The 18,653-nt window shown below is 43.8% G+C and overlaps 1 protein-coding gene across 1 annotated transcript in view; it reads right to left on the bottom strand.

The window, feature by feature from the left end:
- The window catches only part of LOC124016118 (corticotropin-releasing factor receptor 1-like), a 157,058-nt gene that overhangs the window by 42,413 nt on the left and 95,992 nt on the right, over window positions 1-18,653 (bottom strand). The window contains exon 6 of the mRNA XM_046331648.1: window positions 9,196-9,302. Within this exon, the coding sequence (XP_046187604.1) occupies window positions 9,196-9,302 (107 nt within the window). The remainder of the gene's footprint in view (window positions 1-9,195; window positions 9,303-18,653) is intronic.

Raw genomic sequence — 18,653 nt, 5'->3', positions numbered from 1 at the left:
GTTTTTCGAGAATCTAAAACAGGATTGTTTTTCCTAAATCGTCAGAACATCTCCAGCTGGTTTACCCAAAGGAAAGTTCTAAGGACCAATGCCCTTCAATGTGTCTCTCTCTCTCTCTCTCTCTCTAATAGAGGTGATATGACTGCCAAAGATGGACAGTGGCGAGATGTCTTCAGGGGAGGGACTGAGGTTCCAAGGTTCTGGTTGCATCCCAATTGGCACCCTATTCCCTTTATACGTAGTGCACTACTTTTGATTAGGGCTCTGGTCAAAAGTAGTGCACTATATAGGGAATAGGTACTTTTGACCAGAATATGGGGGGCATTTATCTCTATTAAGAACAAATCAAATCGTATTGGTCACATACACATATTTACCAGATGTTAGGGCGGGTGTAGCGAGATGGTTGTGCGATATGCCACCACAGTCAAGGAACGTGCCACCACAGTCAAGATGTTGCCTAGCTCCATGAATGACGAGAGTAACTCTACAGACTAAATTATCAGACACATCCACACCACCAGCAGTGCTGTAGCCTTTATCTAAATTAAGTGGTGATTGGGAGAAACAAGCTTTTCTGGATGGGGCCCCAGGCTACATGGTGAGGTTCGAGAATGTGGAATTAACATGCACACACACACCAGCCTGGCCTCAGAGCCATGTAAAACATACTTTACATATTTCTGAGCACCTGCAAGACATATGATACCTACTAATGGTCTAGCTACTTCCGACAGAAACAAAGGTAGGGAGGTTGGTCAGAGAGGATGGGTAAGTGTAATGTCCCAAAAAGTATTTTTTTTAAGTATTTTAGCTAACCCTTCCACTAACCCTTACTCTAAAATTATCCCAATTCAACTAACCTGCTATGTAAATTCACCTAACCTTTGTCGTTTTAGTTTCCCTAACCTTTAATGTAAATTAACTTATCCTAACCTTTGTAGTTAGTTCACCTAACCACCAAACATAACATATCCTTTGTTGTTAAGATGCAACAAGCAACCTGGTTTTAGAGAAAGATGTATAATACTGTATGTTCTCCAAGACATATGATAACTTACATCATCCAATTCAGATGCTATTGTATGACCAGGTAAGATGTATGGTACTATATACACTACCGACAAAGAGACTTGCTTGGGCCAAGAAACACTAGCAATGGACATTAGACCGGTGGAAATTTCTCCTTTGGTCTGGAGTCCAAATTGGAGATTTTTGGTTCCAATCACCGTGTCTTTGTGAGACGTGGTGTGAGGTGAACGGATGATCTCTGCATATGTATTTCCCACCGTGAAGCATGGAGGAGGAGGTGTTATGGTGCGGGGTGCTTTGCTGGTGACTGTCTGCGATTTATTTAGAATTCAAGGCACACCTAACCAGCAGCTGCAAATTGACCGGAAGAAGCCCAAACAGATACAATATTTGACTAAAACATAATAATTTCAAACCATGCATACATTTGTATACATTCATGTGTCTCTTTATTATGTGTGGGAACAGAATTTTCCAAATTAAAATCACTTGCTGATGTTTTTTTATGTCCAACAATGCAAATTCTAGCATATATTTATTTTTTGGGTCCGAAAACTTGGGGAACCCTGCTATGGGTCCTCTAATTCATATGATATTGTACGACTGCTATTCCATTCATAATGTAATTTAACGTAACGTAACATATATTACTAAATGGATTGTCACAGAATAAAACAAATAGCCCTGAGACAAGGTTGCACACACACACTTGACTTCTCTTCTCTGGGCTCAGTCAAAGTTCAAATCTCTGGCAACACAACCACTATCACATTGTCAAAATCGGACACACTTCTCGTTCTTACTTCCAACTCCAGCCTCCATGCTCTAACCACCAAGCATAGCTGAGCAGCAGGGACCTGCAGAATGAAATATTATTTTACAAGAAGTTAAAGGGGACCATGGAAAAGAACTGGAGTGTGGTGCAGTGGAGTGTTTAAAGCCACACTGGGCTGGGTAAACATTGGGGCATGGCCACAAGTGTGGTAAAACCAAGACCATTCAAACCCAGATCAGAACATGCTGTTCTGGGTTAGAGAGGGTTTGGCCGGTAGGGATATCCTTGTCTCATCGCGCACCAGTGACTCCTGTGGCGGGCCGGGCGCAGTGCATGCTAACCAAGGTTGCCAGGTGCAGTGTTTCTCCGACACATTGGTGCGGCTGGCTTCCGGGTTGGATGTGCGCTGTGTTAAGAAGCAGTGCGGCTTGGTTGGGTTGTGTATCGGAGGACGGATGACATTCAACCTTCGTCTCTCCCGAGCCCGTGCGGGAGTTGTAGCGATGAGACAAGTTAGTAGCTAATAACAATTGGACACCACGAAATTGGGGAGAAAAAAGTGTGTAAAATACATTCCCTTGTGTGTTATATGGCAGAAATCAAATAATTAAAGGTCAGAAATTCTCTGAATCACTAACTTCCAGCAGAATGAGATGATGAACATGTGAGTTCAGTACTCAGCAGAGAGATATAGGCAGTTGTCCCTTCCTTGGCTTTTTTATTTAGGCTTACAGCAAGTTCTAGTCTTGGTAAAGAAGATAATAATTATGTCCCTTATGATATACCACACTTTGCCATTGTGCATCACCTGATAAAGTGATCCTGAATCGGTATAAATGAGTATTGACTGGTTCTTTCAGTCAATTTCTATTAATGTGCATTACAATATACACCATTAACCCAGATAGCAGAAACGGGGTCTGTTGAGCCATTAACAAGTATTATTTAATCCCCCAACGTCAAATACATTGACGAACAATCATCACTTGTTTGCACTAGAGTCAAGTCAGCAATCTGTGTGATTGGTTAGTGTATCTGCTTGCTCAACAGCAGGCTATAGGACTTGACCTTTTCAGGAGGAGGTAACGCTGGAGTGTGCATGGGAATTGTATCTGTGAGTCATGTGTGTGTGTGTGTGTGTGTGTGTGTGTGTGTGTGTGTGTGTGTGTGTGTGTGTGTGTGTGTGTGTGTGTGTGTGTGTGTGTGTGTGTGTGTGTGTGTGTGTGTGTGTGTGTGTGTGTGTGTGTGTGTGTGTGAGAGAGTGCAGGTTACCCATCGAGATAATGACTTGCCTTAGGTGGGTCACCGGGTATCTAAATGGTCTCTATATAATGACTCGATGCCCTCAAGGTTAAAGAGTACCCGGGTATTGAAGCAAAGTAGCATAATCAATGGTCCCATGTTGTTCCAGGATGCCTTGAAGGTTGTCACAAATTACTCCCATCACCCTAATCATCAAGAAGTCTCTTTATGGAGGTGTAAGGATTATTAAAGGCATGAATTCAATCTCCTCAGCTTCTCCGTTTCTCTAGCCATCAGCTTTGCCCTTGGTGTAGTTTGTATGCAACATTCATTACGGTTTTGGAACGTGCTACAGTTTGAAGTCCTATACCATGTTATTAGTACTATGGTCAAGGTAGAATTAATTTTAAAAGTCATTAGTGAAGCAAAGTGAAATTAGACAGACATGTGGGTAAGATCCATTAAACCAAATGAAGACCGAACATAGCACCATGGCTACCCCAGGAAGCACTTTGAAGCACTAATAAGCAGTGGGCTGATGGCTCTTTTCACACATCTCTGAGCTCTTGTAAAAAGGAAATAGGGATCAGGGACCCCCCTCTGGAGAAAAAAACACATTCCACATTGCTGTTAAAACGAGCCTGTAATCGTGCCCTTTAAGTAACCGCAAAAGTGCCTTGGTTTATAATGAGGACATCGCTAAGTTGGGTAGAAATGTTGTGGTACAGTATCTCTACAGCTATTTGCTTTTCCTGTTTGCTAGCAGACTTTTGTTCCTTTCAACGGGGAGCTGTATATATGTCAATGATTTGCAGCTTGATTCAACGCGGATGTTATGTTCATGCTCGCACCATGGCAACAAAGGTCTTTAACAACGTGTTTGAACTGGACCTCTGCAAACTGGCTCTAATGGAGTGGACCTCTGCAAACCGGCTCTAATGGAGTGGACCTCTGCAAACCGGCTCTAATGGAGTGGACCTCTGCAAACCGGCTCTAATGGAGTGGACCTCTGCAAACCGGCTCAATTGGAGTGGACCTCTGCAAACCGGCTCAATTGGAGTGGACCTCTGCAAACCAGCTCTAATGGAGTGGACCTCTGCAAACCGGCTCTAATGGAGTGAACTAAAGCAAAGTTAATACAAAAAATCAGACCATGCTGAAACATTGACTGGCACGAGGCTAGACAACTTTTCATCTGATGTGTTGGATGCCAGCCAGCGCCAGGTGAACTGTGACCATCACTGCCAGGCACCACTCCAACTGTCACACGTCACACTAGGATGCTCGCTCTGAAAGTGCAGCTGCTTTGGGAGAGCAGCTGCTTTGGGATCCCAAAGTTCCGCCACGTTTGTTCCAAGGGAGAACAGTGGCTTTATGTCTTACACTTTATTACACTGCCTTGCGAAAGTATTCGGCCCTCTTGAACATTTCAGGCTTCAAACATAAAGATATAAAACTGTATTTTTTTGTGAAGAATCACCAACAAGTGGGACACAATCATGAAGTGGAATGACATTTATTGGATATTTCAAACTTTTTTAACAAATAAAAAACTGAAAAATTGGGCGTGCAAAATTATTCAGCCCCCTTAACCTCTTAAGCATGTGAATAGTATCACATATTTGAGGGGGTTTGAGTTGCTGTACAGCCCTGGGCTCTGTGCTGAGTGGATCCTTACTCCATTTGACCTCAAAGGCCTAGTGGTACAGTAGACCGCGAACCCCTTTCATCTTACTGGCTTATCTCTTGGTTAATTTTTCTCTACCAGGGAGTCCTGTATCTTCACTATGCACATTCATGAAAGCAGCAGCATTTCCTGTTTCATGCTTGAAATTAGGCACTTTCACAGCAGAGACTGTTTAAGTCCATCCCCTTCATTTGCAGTTACTACTGATCCTTTGATTTGGATGCCATTTTAAAGCCAAAGCATTAGGAACTCGAGAGTAATTTTACACAGCCCGAGGGAAATGTTTAAGGACGCAAGGACAGTTACTATTCTTCGTCAAACCCCTTCCCCACTGTGAATGAACTTGGACAGCGTCATGGGCATTTTGCTGCAAACCAACCTGCTCTTGGAGCATTTCATATTATTCGGTTTGGTTACATAAGGCTGTTTGGTTTATTTAAGGCAAAAATGAAAAGAAGGTAGTTGGTCGGGTGGATAAGGTAGGCATATAGCGGGAATGTCTAGCTACTCAAAGGTTGCGAGTTTGAATATTATCACGGACAACTTTAGCATTTTAGCTAATTAAAAATGTTTTACTACTTTTTAGCTACTTTGCAACTACTTAGCATGTTAGCTAACCTTTCCCCCGCTGGGGCGGCAGCGTAGCCTAGTGGTTAGAGTGTTGGACTAGTAACCGGAAGGTTGCGAGTTCAAACCCCCGAGCTGACAAGGTACAAATCTGTCGTTCTGCCCCTGAACAGGCAGTTAACCCACTGTTCCCAGGCCGTCATTGAAAATAAGAATGTGTTCTTAACTGACTTGCCTGGTTAAACAAAAGGTAAAATACATTTTCTAGTTTAATTATTTACGTAACACTAACCCCTAGCCTAGCAATGTTAGTGAGCTAACTAACATTAGCCACCTAGCTAGAATTGTTTGCTAATTCGTAACATATAATATGAATTGCATTTCATAACATATCATATGAAATGTGTGAATGAATACATACTATACAAAACGTAGCATATCATACTAAATAGAGAGTCTCAGATTTACACACAAAATAATATGAAATTCTCAGAGACCAGGTTGTATCAACACCTGCTCCTTTTACTGTTAAGAAAATGAGGGGGGATAGATCCGGCAAAGATACTGGCTAGCTACGTGAATAACGCCTCTGTCGTTTTCACAACGTGGTTTTCCATTAGTGGATGACAGCAGTGCTGCTCTGCTTGTCCTTTTCCCACTGACGCAGATCCCCCCTGGTGTGTTTCACAGTCCAAATGGCATATCATAGCGTTGGTAACACCCTGCCAGTGCAGTGTTGGGATCCTGGGTCTGTTCGCTGTCGGTGCGTTTCTCAGTTCACTGGGGACCTGAAGGAAGCTGGCCAGGGGCCATCACTTCACACTGAGACCATGTGTCTCTGAGGTCTGTAGCCTCCTGTCCTTCACATCCCCTGTCTCTTCATCCTGCTGCTACGTCAGCATCGATGGGAATAGAAACCACCAGGTCCTCCTAGTTCAGGGATCAGTGGAAAGTCACTGATAATCTAAGTGAGTTGTTTCCCTGATATTTTTTTCCTTTTTCATAATCACTTAAGTGTTAAAATAATTGACAAATCATGAAGTTTACAAAGTCTCCAAGTGGTGGCAATTACACAACTATATATCCATGCGTGTAACTCGAACGTAATGTAGGTCCGCCCAATTCTATATAATTAGATAAATGTCCGCTGAAGTTCCCATACATACAACTAAACCTTCGTCCCAAACGAAAGCACCTTTACCTCTTTTACACGAGTCTGTATATTTCAGTGCTCGGCAGCATCAAATCAAATGTCACTGAGTGTGAGTAAAAGGAGAGGTGAAGCATAAGGGTCCTTCCGTGGATGCTTTGTCTACGACTCAGTAATACTATTCACAGTGCATTGGGTGCCTTAATTCAACGAGGCTTGAACAAGTAGGAATGGCAACGTGTTTAACCTTTTCTTACCGTCGTGTCTGGAAATAACCTCAAGTCATTCAATCTAAACTTGTCCGCACACTAAACTAGGCCTGGGGTCTTCGCTGGGTTTGAATAGGAGGTTTAGGACTATCCAAACAAAAGTGTTACCGAAGCTAATGCGCAGACACAAAACCTCTTAAATGTGGTTTCCTTGGCTGAGCTACCCAAACAATCTGCATGCATCGAGGGCACTAAAACTGTACAGCAAAGGTTTAGATGATTAAAGAGGAGTTTATACACTCATGAGTGACAATGATGTGCATTGTCTTTTAACTGCACAATGCACTCGGGCAATGAAGCTATTTAGATTCATCTCCGTAATCAGTCCCGAAGAGCAGATTAGAGAGGATATAAAATTATATACAAAAAGAACTCTGTTTTTATGGGTGTGGAAAAAAAACAGCCCCTTTTGTCTTTCGATTTTACGATAAGACATCGAAGGCCTATAATCTATCAAAGCGAGGTATGTGAATGAGAAAGTACTCCTTTCAGGGACTTTTCTTCTGTCGTTACAGTACGTACAATGTATGACTCACACAGCTACCATTCTCCTATGAGAGGTCTATACCCATGAAGTAGCTAGGGGGGCTTTAGAGACTTTTTTTTGTGTATGAAACATTAAAAAGGACACCTTTGTCACAGCCTGATAAAATGAAAATATAAAACAGGCCCTGATTCCAGCGAGTTCAGCCCATGTGTGGAGAGGGAGTAATGAAGTCTCAGGGTGTGTGTGTGTGTCCATCCCAGACATCTGTTCCCGCTAGCTCTTTCGTTTCAGTTAAGGAAGTAAACAGTAGACCAGCGCCGGCCGGCCTGTCTGCTACTTTACGATTTTAGCCTTTTCTCTCTAGTTCTACATACAGTACGACCAATCGCAATATCTTCATGACACAGCGCTGGCTATATTAGCTGAGAGGGTAAGAAGTTAATACACAAGACACTGATGTCGAAGATGTAACTATTCAAACCAGATTGAGCCTAAAAAAATACTCCTCTGTTGTCCTGATTGGAGATATTGAAGCAGTGAGACAGTATCTTGCTGACATTAATCGGAGCAGATGAATCCGGGATAATCTGTTCTAAACAATCTCTTACACTATATGTTTAATCTCAGAGTCCAGATAATCTGTGTTGGTGTGGCCTTTGAGAAAACACAGACGGGCGGTTTTTGGCTGTCTGACATGTTGGGTTGTTAGTGACATGCTGTTTGTCACCTATTACTGCTTTCACCACCACACAATGCCTTAACTGGTCAACACCTTTCCAAACAGATGTAATTTCAGCATCTAGTTTTGGTATACATTTGGTTGAGTTGTCAACTAACGTAAATAAAAATGTAAAAATCAACATGTCATTGGATTGAGGTTAAAAAATTGCTGGAAAAAAATACAAAAAAATTCCCTTATGTTGATTACCCCCACCCCCCCCCCCCCCCCCCCCACCCCCAACCAGTTTTTCCCCAGCAGGTGAGCCATGGGAGTCCAGAATGAAATACAATCACTCTCCTCTCACGGGTTTGAGACTGAGTGGATTTGTCGGTGTCAGTGTGTGTGTTTCCGTGTGTGTGTGTTTGTTTGTTTGTGCGTGCCTGTGTTTGAATAATACACCCCACTCCAGCAGGACACACTTCCCTAATATGCTGAACACATACAGGACAGAACCGAACAGGGCTGCATCACACCTAGGTCAAATCAGAGCTGCAATATATTCACCACCTCATTCAATTTAGATATTGATGGGTCATGACAGACCATGCACTGTCTGCAGGGTTGAGGGCCGGGCTGGTGGTATACTCATGACATATTCCCCCCGGTGAGTGACAATTATCGAGCACAAGAATGTGGCTCCTGTCAACTGAGCCAGGAAGTTACATGAATCTTGGCAGGATTATTATAGCGTGTTATGAACAATGGATTTATGGTATTTTCTTCTCGGTTTTGTACTGTACTGTTTCATGTTGTATTGGATTTAGTATGAAACACTTAGCCGTAACCGAGACTAAGGGGTTGTGTGGGTGTGACACAAGAACATCGGATGTGTTGACAAGGTGAACGAACGTGTCAGGCGGGTGTCGTGTTGTTATCCGTTTCTGTTATATGATGTGTTGACATGGTGAAGGAACGGGACAGGCAGGTGTCGTGTTGTTATCCGTTTCTGTTATATGATGTGTTGACATGGTGAAGGAACGTGACAGGCGGGTGTCGTGTTGTTATCCGTTTCTGTTATATGATGTGTTGACATGGTGAAGGAACGTGACAGGCGGGTGTCGTGTTGTTATCCGTTTCTGTTATATGATGTGTTGACATGGTGAAGGAACGTGACAGGCGGGTGTCGTGTTGTTATCCGTTTCTGTTATATGATGTGTTGACATGGTGAAGGAACGTGACAGGCGGGTGTCGTGTTGTTATCCGTTTCTGTTGTATGATGTGTTGATATGATGGAGGAATGACAGAAGGAGGACAGTGCTACTCACCTCAGCCTCATAAAGAGGATGAAGGCCACCAGCAGGGCTGCCAGAGAGATACAATGTCCCATGTAGTTTATGATCACCGCTATGTGGTAGTGCAGCTTGCTCTTTTTCTGCAGAAAGGAGACAAAATAAAGCCAGATAATACCACACAAAAAAACTACAGTAATATGCAAACAATAGTATGGACACACAAGTCTATACTTGGCAGTGTACGTCATTGTCAAAGTTAAAAGATAGCTAATAACATCATGAGAGATATCGTGCACCTTCGTATTGCTATTGCCTACTGTTTAAAACAGTGCAAAACGCATCATCTATAAATTGTGTTATGGCAATTGGTTGGCATTTGACTATAAGTCGCCACAGAGGTTAGTGCGTACGGCCCGGTACATCATGGGGCCGAGCTCTTTGCCATCCAGGTCCTCTGTACAAGGCAATGTCCGAGGAAGGACCTAAAAATGTTCTTAGACTCCAGCCAGCCACGTCATAAGCTGTTCTCTCTGCTACCGCACGGGAAGTGGTACCGGAGTGCCAAGTCTGGGACCAAAAGGCTCCTAAATAGCTTTTTACCCCCAAGCCATAAGACTACTGAACAGGTAATCAAATGGCTATCCAAACTATTTGCATTGAGACCCTTTTTTTTGCACTGGCTCTCTTGCACTGGCTCTCTGCACACTCACTGGACTCTACACACACACACACACACACACACACACACACACACACACACACACACACACACACACACACACACACACACACACACACACACACACACACACACACACACACACACACACACACACACACACACACACACACACACACACACACACACACACACACACACACACACTGCTGCTACTCTGTTTATTATCTATCCCGATTGCCTAGTCACTTTTACCCCTACCTACATGTATATATAACCTAAAATACCTGAACTACCTCGTACCTCCGCACGTACCCCTGATTCGGTACCTGTACTCCTTGTATATAGACTCGTTCTAATTATTTTATTGTGTTAATATTTCCTTTTTGTTATTTAGGAAATGTTTCTCACTTTTAATATCTGCACTGATTGGGAAAGGGCTCGTATGTAAGCTTTCCACGGTAAAGTCTACACCTGTTGTACTTGGCGCATGTGACAAATAAAATGAAATTTGATGATGTGGTCTATACATATGTCAATAGTTCATTCATTACAGCCTTCACTCATGAGGTCATCATGTACAGCAGACTTTGCAACGGATCTATAAACATAATTGAATTTCATCTATAAAAATGGTTTAATATGTCTGCATGTATTATGCACTGTTAGAACACTGTCTGGCGTTGAATAGATAGACAGAGTCAAAGTGCAGAGGTTTGACTTGACACTGGATTATATGAGTTCCCATCATCTGTGGAAAAGACCAATATAACCCAACCAGATGGCATTTCACAAGGGACAAGACGATCACTGTTGTGATATCAAATATCACATGCTGGTAATTTAGTCATTTTCATTGACATCAAACAGGGAAATTATATGTCACTGGTACTTGAAATCACAGCTTTACTTTACAGCATTTAAATGGTCTACTTAGCACACCCCAATTTAACAGAATACTTTTGTGTTCCTTCAATGGATGTGAAATGAAGGGTGAAACTGAATATACTTGAGTTTTGTAATCACAGTCTTCCACAGCAGTTGCTGCTCTGTACGACGTGGGAGCAGCAAATTACAAGTCAATTAGAAACGATGGCGGGGAGCAAACCACTGCCCTGCCTGCAAGTGTGTTCTTGATAACAGACTAGTCTTTTGATTTTGAAGTTTTATTGTGGTACATATTGTGGTTACCCATGTGAGTTTCAGATTCAACCACATTCCCGTACAGTTAGCACCTCTGGGGAAACTGTCTCTTAACTGTCTTATGTCTTATGTTCTCCTTCTCTACAGTTCCTCCCTGTCTTGTTTCTGGACATGTTGTTTCTGTACCTGTTCTCATGACTTCATCACAGAGCGCACCTTCTAGTTGTGTCTCTTTTAACATGTTCCTCTTCCCGTTATCTCCCTGTTTTTCTCCCCCTAAGATCCACTAACAGACAAAGAAACAAAGACCAAACTTCAAACGCTCCCCCCCAGAGACAAATGTGAATCTTCATCCATCCGGATCATCCTGATGGGATTATCTCCTCTGTAATCCCCCAATCTAATCTGTGACTTTGATAGATTACCACTGGCAGATTACAAACCTACGCCTTGATGAGTCAGATGGGGAAAACATGAAACGATCTGTAGCCACCTCAGGTCACACACCTTTTACCACAGTGTGTTATGGTACAGCCTTAGATTAAATAAACGTTTTCCGTCATCAATCTACACACAATACCCCATAATGACAAAGTGAAAACAGGTTTAGAATTTTGGGCAAATTTATTAAAAATAAAAAACAGAAATACCTTATTTACATATGTATTCAGACTCGTTGCTATGAGACTCGAAATTGAGCTCATGTGCATTCTGTTTCCATTGGTGATCCTTGCGATGTTTCTACCAAATGATTGGATTCCACCTGTAGTAAATTCAACTGTTTCGACATGATTTGGAAAGGCACACACCTGTCTATATACGGTTCCACAGTTGACAGTTGTAACGAGTGCGCTGAGAGCCGGGAAGCAAGTTCAGGGAGTGAGTGTTTTAATAAATAAAATAAACAATGAACACAAAATACAAACAACGCACCAACATGAAAACAAAGTCAATAACACCTGAGGAAAGAACCAAGGGGAGTGACAGATATAGGGAAGATAATCAAGGAGGCGATGGAGTCTAGGTGAGTGTCATGAGGCGTAGGTGTGCTTGACAATGGTGACATGTGTGCGGGATAATTAGCAGCCTGATGACCTAGAGGCCGGAGAGGGAGTATACGTGACAGTACCCCCTCCCTGGCGCGCGGCTCCAGCCACAGGACGCCGACAAAGGGGACGAACCCGGGGATCAGGAGCGGACCGTTCACCCCTGCTGATGTGCGAGAACTTGTCACGCCAGCTGAGGCACGGGAACCTGTCGAGTCAGCTGGGGCGCGGGGGCCTGGCGATCCGGCTGAGGCATGAGAACCTGGCGAGCCGGTGGAAGCAGGGGAGCCTGGTGATCTGGCTGAGGCATGAAGGCCCGACGAGTCGGCTGAGGCTGGGGAGCCTGGCGATCCGGCTAAGGCATGAAAGCCTGAAGCAGTTCCCAGACCCGACGTCATTACCCTGACACAAAACTTTTTTTTAAACACTTCCCGGCTCTGAGAGTCGGGAAGCAAGTTCAGGGAGTGAGTGTTTTAATAAATAAAACAAACAATGAACACGAAATACACACAACGCACCGACATCAAAACAGAGTCAATAACACCTGAGGAAAGAACCAAGGGGAGTGACAGATATAGGGAAGATAATCAAGGAGGTGATGGAGTCCAAGTGAGTGTCATGAGGCGCAGGTGCGCGAGACGATGGTGACAGGTGTGCGGGATAATCAGCAGCCTGATGACCTAGAGGCTGGAGAGGGAGTATGCATGACAACAGTGCATGTCAGAGCATAAACCAAGCCATGAGTTCGAAATAATTATCCGTAGAGCTCTGAGACAGGATTGTGTCGATGCACAGATCTGCGTAAGGGTACCAAAACTTTTATGCATTATTTAAGGTCCCCAAGAACACAGTCGCCTCCATCATTGTTAAAAGGAATAAGTTTGGAACCACCAAGACTCTCACTAGAGTGAGACAGAGCAATCGGGGGAGAAGGGACTTGGTCAGGGCCAGAGTTCCTCTGTGGAGATGTGAGAACCTTCCAGAAGGACAACCATCTCTGCAGCACTCCACCAATCAGGCCTTTATGGTAGAGTGGCCAGACGGAAGCCACTCCTCAGTAAAAGGCACATGACCACTCACTTGGAGTTTGCCAAAAGGCACTTAAAGGACTCAGACCATGTAAAACAAGATTCTCTGGTCCAAGATGAAACCAAGATTTAACCTTTTGGCTTGAATGCTAAGGAGGAAACCTGGCACCGTCCCTTCGGTGAAGCATGGTGGTGGCAGCATCATGCTGTGGGGATGTTTTTCAGCAGCAGGGACCGGGAGACTAGTCAGGATCGAGGGAAAGATGAACGGAGCAAAGTACAGAGAGATCCTTGATGAAAACCTGCTCGAGAGTGCTCAGGACCTCAGACTAAGGCTAAGGTTCACCTTCCAATAGGACAATGACCCTAAGCACACAGCCAATACAATGCAGGAGTGGCTTCGGGACAAGTCTCTGGATGTCTTTGAGTGGCCCGGGCTTGAACCCGATCGAACATCTCTGAAGAGACCTAAAAATAGCTGTGCAGTGACGCTCCCCATCCAACCTAACAGAGCTTGAGAGGATCTGCAGAGAAGAATGGGAGAAATTCCCCTAAATTCAAGTGGGCCAAGCTTGTATCGTCATATGCAAGAAGACTTGAGACTGTAATGGCTGCCAAATGCGCTTCAACAAAGTACTGAGTAAAGGGTCTGAATACCCTGTTTTTGCTCAGTCATTATGGGTTACTGTGTGTAGTTTGATGAGGGGGAAAAACATTTAATCAATTTTAGAATAAGACTGTAACGTAACAAAATGTGGAAAAAGTAAAGGGGTTTGAAAACTTTGCGAACACGCTGTACACATACGCAAGCATGCACAAACATGCACTAAACACACTAATCCCACCAACTCATACAACACAATACATCCTAGCATCTTTTGCGAGATCAAGGGCTATCTCGCAAATGGGGGAGTCTGTTTTACCTCAGGTGAAAACACTGCCAAGACTCTCCTAGAGACTCTTACTCTCTTGTCTGCCATCTCTGCCTTTGTCTCTGTCTCTCTCGCTGTGCTGTGCTTTAACTGGGTGGAACTAGCTTTGTCATTCACAAACAAAACAACTTTTATAGTGCTATTTATTACATAAAACATCTCCAAGAGCTTTAAAGCTGTCACGCCCTGACCTTAGAGATCCTTTTTATATCTCTATCTGGTTTGGTCAGGGTGTGATTTGGGGTGGGTATTCTATTGTATTTCTATGTTTTGGCCGGGTAGGGTTCTCAATCAGGGACACCTGTCTATCGTTGTCTCCGATTGAGAACCATACTTAGGTAGCCCTTATCCCACCGGTCTGGGAAGTTGAATTTGTTTATGGCACAGCCTTAAGCTTCACGGTTTGTTTTGTAGTGTTTATGGTTTTGTTTGCCGTATTTTTCTAATATAGAGAACATGTACGCTCGTCACTCTGCACCTTGGTCCGGTTCTTACAACAGGCGTGACAAAAGCAACACAAAAAAGACAATCCATTTGGAAAACAACCACGTCATTCATGAGATGGAAGGTCCAAGAGAAAGTTCATGGCATGAGTAGTCATCGGATGCAAGAGGTCAATGGTGGAAAGCAAGCAAAGGTGGTCTCAGGACGTGGTGATAGTACTCAGCACTGAGGTCATGTCTTTCTCTTTCCTGGCTGAGCAGTACCAGCATTCGAAGAAGCCTCCAAATGAACACATTGAAGGCAAGCCGTAACTCAACAGGTCAACACTCATCCCAACATACCAACCCATAGTAAAAACAACTATCAGGTTCATAAGGATAATTTTACATAAGGTCTCACTCATGGTAACGCTGATCCTAACTCTCCTACTGGCTACAGTTTCTTAGAAATATTCATATTCTTGTTGGGTCTGAGGGAATCGGATGTCAGTCAGGGATCCAAAGTGCTTCTGTATATGTCCCCCCTGGCCTCTATCTCTTTAATTAGGCAATAGGGACAGACCGGATAGTCCTAGCATACGATGGAGCACATAGTCTTGTATCCATCTATCCACCAACCCACCCATCTACACACATTAGCAGGACATGCATGTGTATTGTGTATGTGCCAGTGTGTAAGAACAGGTTGTTTGTGTATTTGTCCAATAGTTCATGTTTATTGAAACATCGGAGGCTTGAGCCTTGTGTTGTGTGTCTGACCTCCCTGAAACCTGATAGATAAGAACAAGGCACATATGTTTTGTCAAGTAAAGCTGGTCCGCGGAGGGGGACGGTAGTAGGGGGAGGCTTCACACACACACATACACACACATTACATGCTTTTTGATGGCGGTGCCCAGCCGCCTCCCACTCTTAGAGGCCAGCCTTCCCGCCGGCCAAATCTGTCACCAATTTCCTCCTGTCCTCTTAAAGGAGGCCAGTGAAAGCTCTCTGAGCCAATAAAACAGGACAGGGAGAATGGAGGAGCAGTATGCCATGCAGAGCCAAACAGAGGGAGCAGGCTGCCTCGCCAGCCCAGTGAACAGTAGAGATGGCTGGGCCCTCGTCTCATTTCTCCGGACTCCCCTGACTCTCCTTCCGCTTAACCCTATAACGGTGCAGCGCTGGTTTAGATCAACTACTATTTTACTTTGATATTTATATGAATGACGAAGAGAAGAATGACTACGTCTGTTGTATAACGACTCCTGATGATGACTACGATCTGTGATTATAGAAAACATTTGTGCCACTGGTACACGAGAGTATCGCAGAGAGTATCTCTAGAGCTGAGATTTTACTGATACACTTAATCTGCAAGTGGAGATTCCGGCACCTGGAAACTGTACATGGACATACAGTAATGATTAGTAAAAGTGGGTTTGAGAAAAAAACGAACACATCCATGCAGTTTCCCTCTAGTTCTAGTGGGGCAGGCTAACAATCCGCCGTACAGTATGTGCAAAACATTAACCTCTCCCCACCTTTAATGTTTTAGTTCTAAGATAGAGGTAGCAGTTACACTCACAGTTTAATTCGTTCTGTGCCCAACTGTCTTCCCCACTACCCTAAATGTTAAATTCACCCTAGCAGCTGTTTCTTGCAGGGCTATTTTGATCTTGCAGGTGGGGGAGTCTGTTATAGCTCGGGCTACAACACTGCTTAATCTACAGCACACTCTCCTGTCTGCTATCTGTGCCTGTCTCTCTCTCTCTCTCTCTGTGCTGTGCTCTAACTGGGGGGAGCTAGCTTTGTCATTCACAAGTGAACCAACGAGTACCTTGTGTTCTGTACAAAACAATAACTCTGGGATGTAGGGCAGATATAGGGATGTATTTTTTTACTCTGAAACGAATCCCTCATTGCTCATTCGTCTGCCTCAGCATAACGAGACATGGTGATAGTACTCTGTCCTGAGGCATCGCTTTCTCATTCCTGGCAGAGCAGCATCCCCTAACTACGGATCTGTCGCCGTACATTCGTCGCAGACGATATCGCAGACACCACTGGTGAAGGATGCGTTTACAAAAGTACACTGATTGGCCCAAAGCTACATGCATGAAATGTTGTACATATATGCACCCCCTGATGAGAAACATGCTTCCCATAAGGACCTATCAGCTTTGCCCATTAGATTTTCTGCAAATCATTGACACCCCTGTTTTCAATACCTTTCAAAACCTTACCTTGAGAGAATAACAGCATAGAACTTTTTTTCTAAAATGTTCCACCATATTTTACAGTAGGTATGGGGTTATTTTCTGCTTATGCATTCTCATTTGGACGCCAAACCCACCACAGGTGAGCATGTCCAAAGAGCTCTATTTTCATTTCATCCAACAAATGCAGACGTCTTGAGTTTGCAAAACAACATTGGCACTTGAATGGGAACTGGTGCTTTAGCCAGATTATATTGTCACGCCCTGATCTGTTTCACCTGTCCTTGTGCTTGTCTCCACCCCCCTCCAGGTGTCCTCCATCTTCCCCATTATCCCCTGGGTACTTATACCTGTGTTCTCTGTTTGTCTGTTGCCAGTTCGTCAAGTCAACCAGCGTTTTTGCCTTAGCGCCTGCTTTTCCCCAGTCTCTCGTTTTCTCGCCCTCTTGGTTTTGACCCTTGCCTGTCCTGACTGAGCCCGCCTGCCTGACCACTCTGCCTGCACCTGACCCTGAGCCTGCCTGCCGTCCTGTACCTTTGCCTCTACTCTGGATTACTGACCTCTGCCTGTCTTGATCTGTCGTTTGCCTGTCCCTGTTGCAGTAATAAACATTCTTACGTCAACACTCACTGCATTTGGATTTTACCTGAAACATGATAGACATGAACTTAGAGCTCTTTGGCCACGCACACCAGTGTTGGGTTTGGCATCAAAATGAGAATCCATGACCAGAAAAGATGCCATACCTACTTTAACGTCTTTATCAAGGGTATCAATAATTTCGGACCCCACTCTATATTCATCTCCTCATGAGAAACAAGTATCCCATAATGACTTCATTGTTGTAAGTTGTAATAATTGTCACTAATTGCCCGGGGGGGGGGGGGGGGCACGGTTTCATTTATGGATGACATGTTTACTGTTGCCTTGTTTTTTCGTGCACTTGTTTTTCACATTTGAGCAATTTTTTATACTTTGTCTTTGGCCCAACCACAGAAGCCCCGAGGGCCTTATTGTCAACCGGAGTTCAAATATATAACAACTAAAAAGCATTGGGCCAGTTATTTATGGTCATTTCTGTGGATCTTGCTCAGTACAGGTAACACTACCATGAAACTGCATTATCACTGAGTGACAAGCAGCCATGATTGACCTGGGAAAATAGACTATGTGGCTATAACCCCTGCCTCTGGGGCTCTGGTGACAATGACCTTTTCCTACCGTAACAAAGTGCTTTTTCCTGTTTAAGAGCTCATGTGCCACAGTGGAATGGGATGGGGACTGGTGTTGTTTTAGTACAGCAGAACAGATATGTACTGTATATAGAGAATGAAAACGGCACAGTTGTGTTTTTAAAAAGTTTTTAAAAAGCGCATGTACTCTCCCGGTGTTTGTTTGCAATTGGTAGTTTAAACTGAGGTCGTCAAGTCTGTAGGACATGGCTTCATTATCCTTTACTACATATGCCACTGGACTGGAATGAAAAACATTTCACAGTAATTCCCTCTTTCTATTACAAACACATGCAGTGAATAAACAGATACAGTACATAAATCATTCAAGTCCATGATCATGGTAATCTCATGAAAAGCATAGGCTATAGGACCTCTGATTCTGCCAAGTTCTTTTAAAACAAAAGAAACCTTAACATGACTCGTAACCCATGACCTCTCTTCTAGAGGGAGCCTAGCCCTCGGAAAGGAAACTTAAAAGGGGTGAACTAGCTACGCATTCCAGCAGGAGGAGACTTACCACAGAACGTAAACCAACAGCTGGACAAGATTTTAATGAAATAAGCACTCTAGCGACAACAGCAATTCCTCCTTAAACAACCATTACCAACTGAGCAAACCCAAAATAGACTCAAGGGTTGCTGGGATTTCAAGGAATGCAGCTTTGTGATTGGAATGAGAAGATTATAGTTTATCGTCAGCTATAAGCTTTGCGGACAGGAAGATGCCCTAGAAAGCAGTTACTCAGCCCCCTCCTGCTGTGCTGGTATACGGAACAAATTGTGAGATC

The sequence above is a fragment of the Oncorhynchus gorbuscha genome, linkage group LG26 (genome assembly GCF_021184085.1).
Source record: "Oncorhynchus gorbuscha isolate QuinsamMale2020 ecotype Even-year linkage group LG26, OgorEven_v1.0, whole genome shotgun sequence".
Classification (NCBI taxonomy): Eukaryota; Metazoa; Chordata; class Actinopteri; order Salmoniformes; family Salmonidae; genus Oncorhynchus; species Oncorhynchus gorbuscha.
The sequence above is the reverse complement of the archived record's forward strand: the minus strand, read 5'-3'. Positions and strand labels throughout refer to the sequence as shown.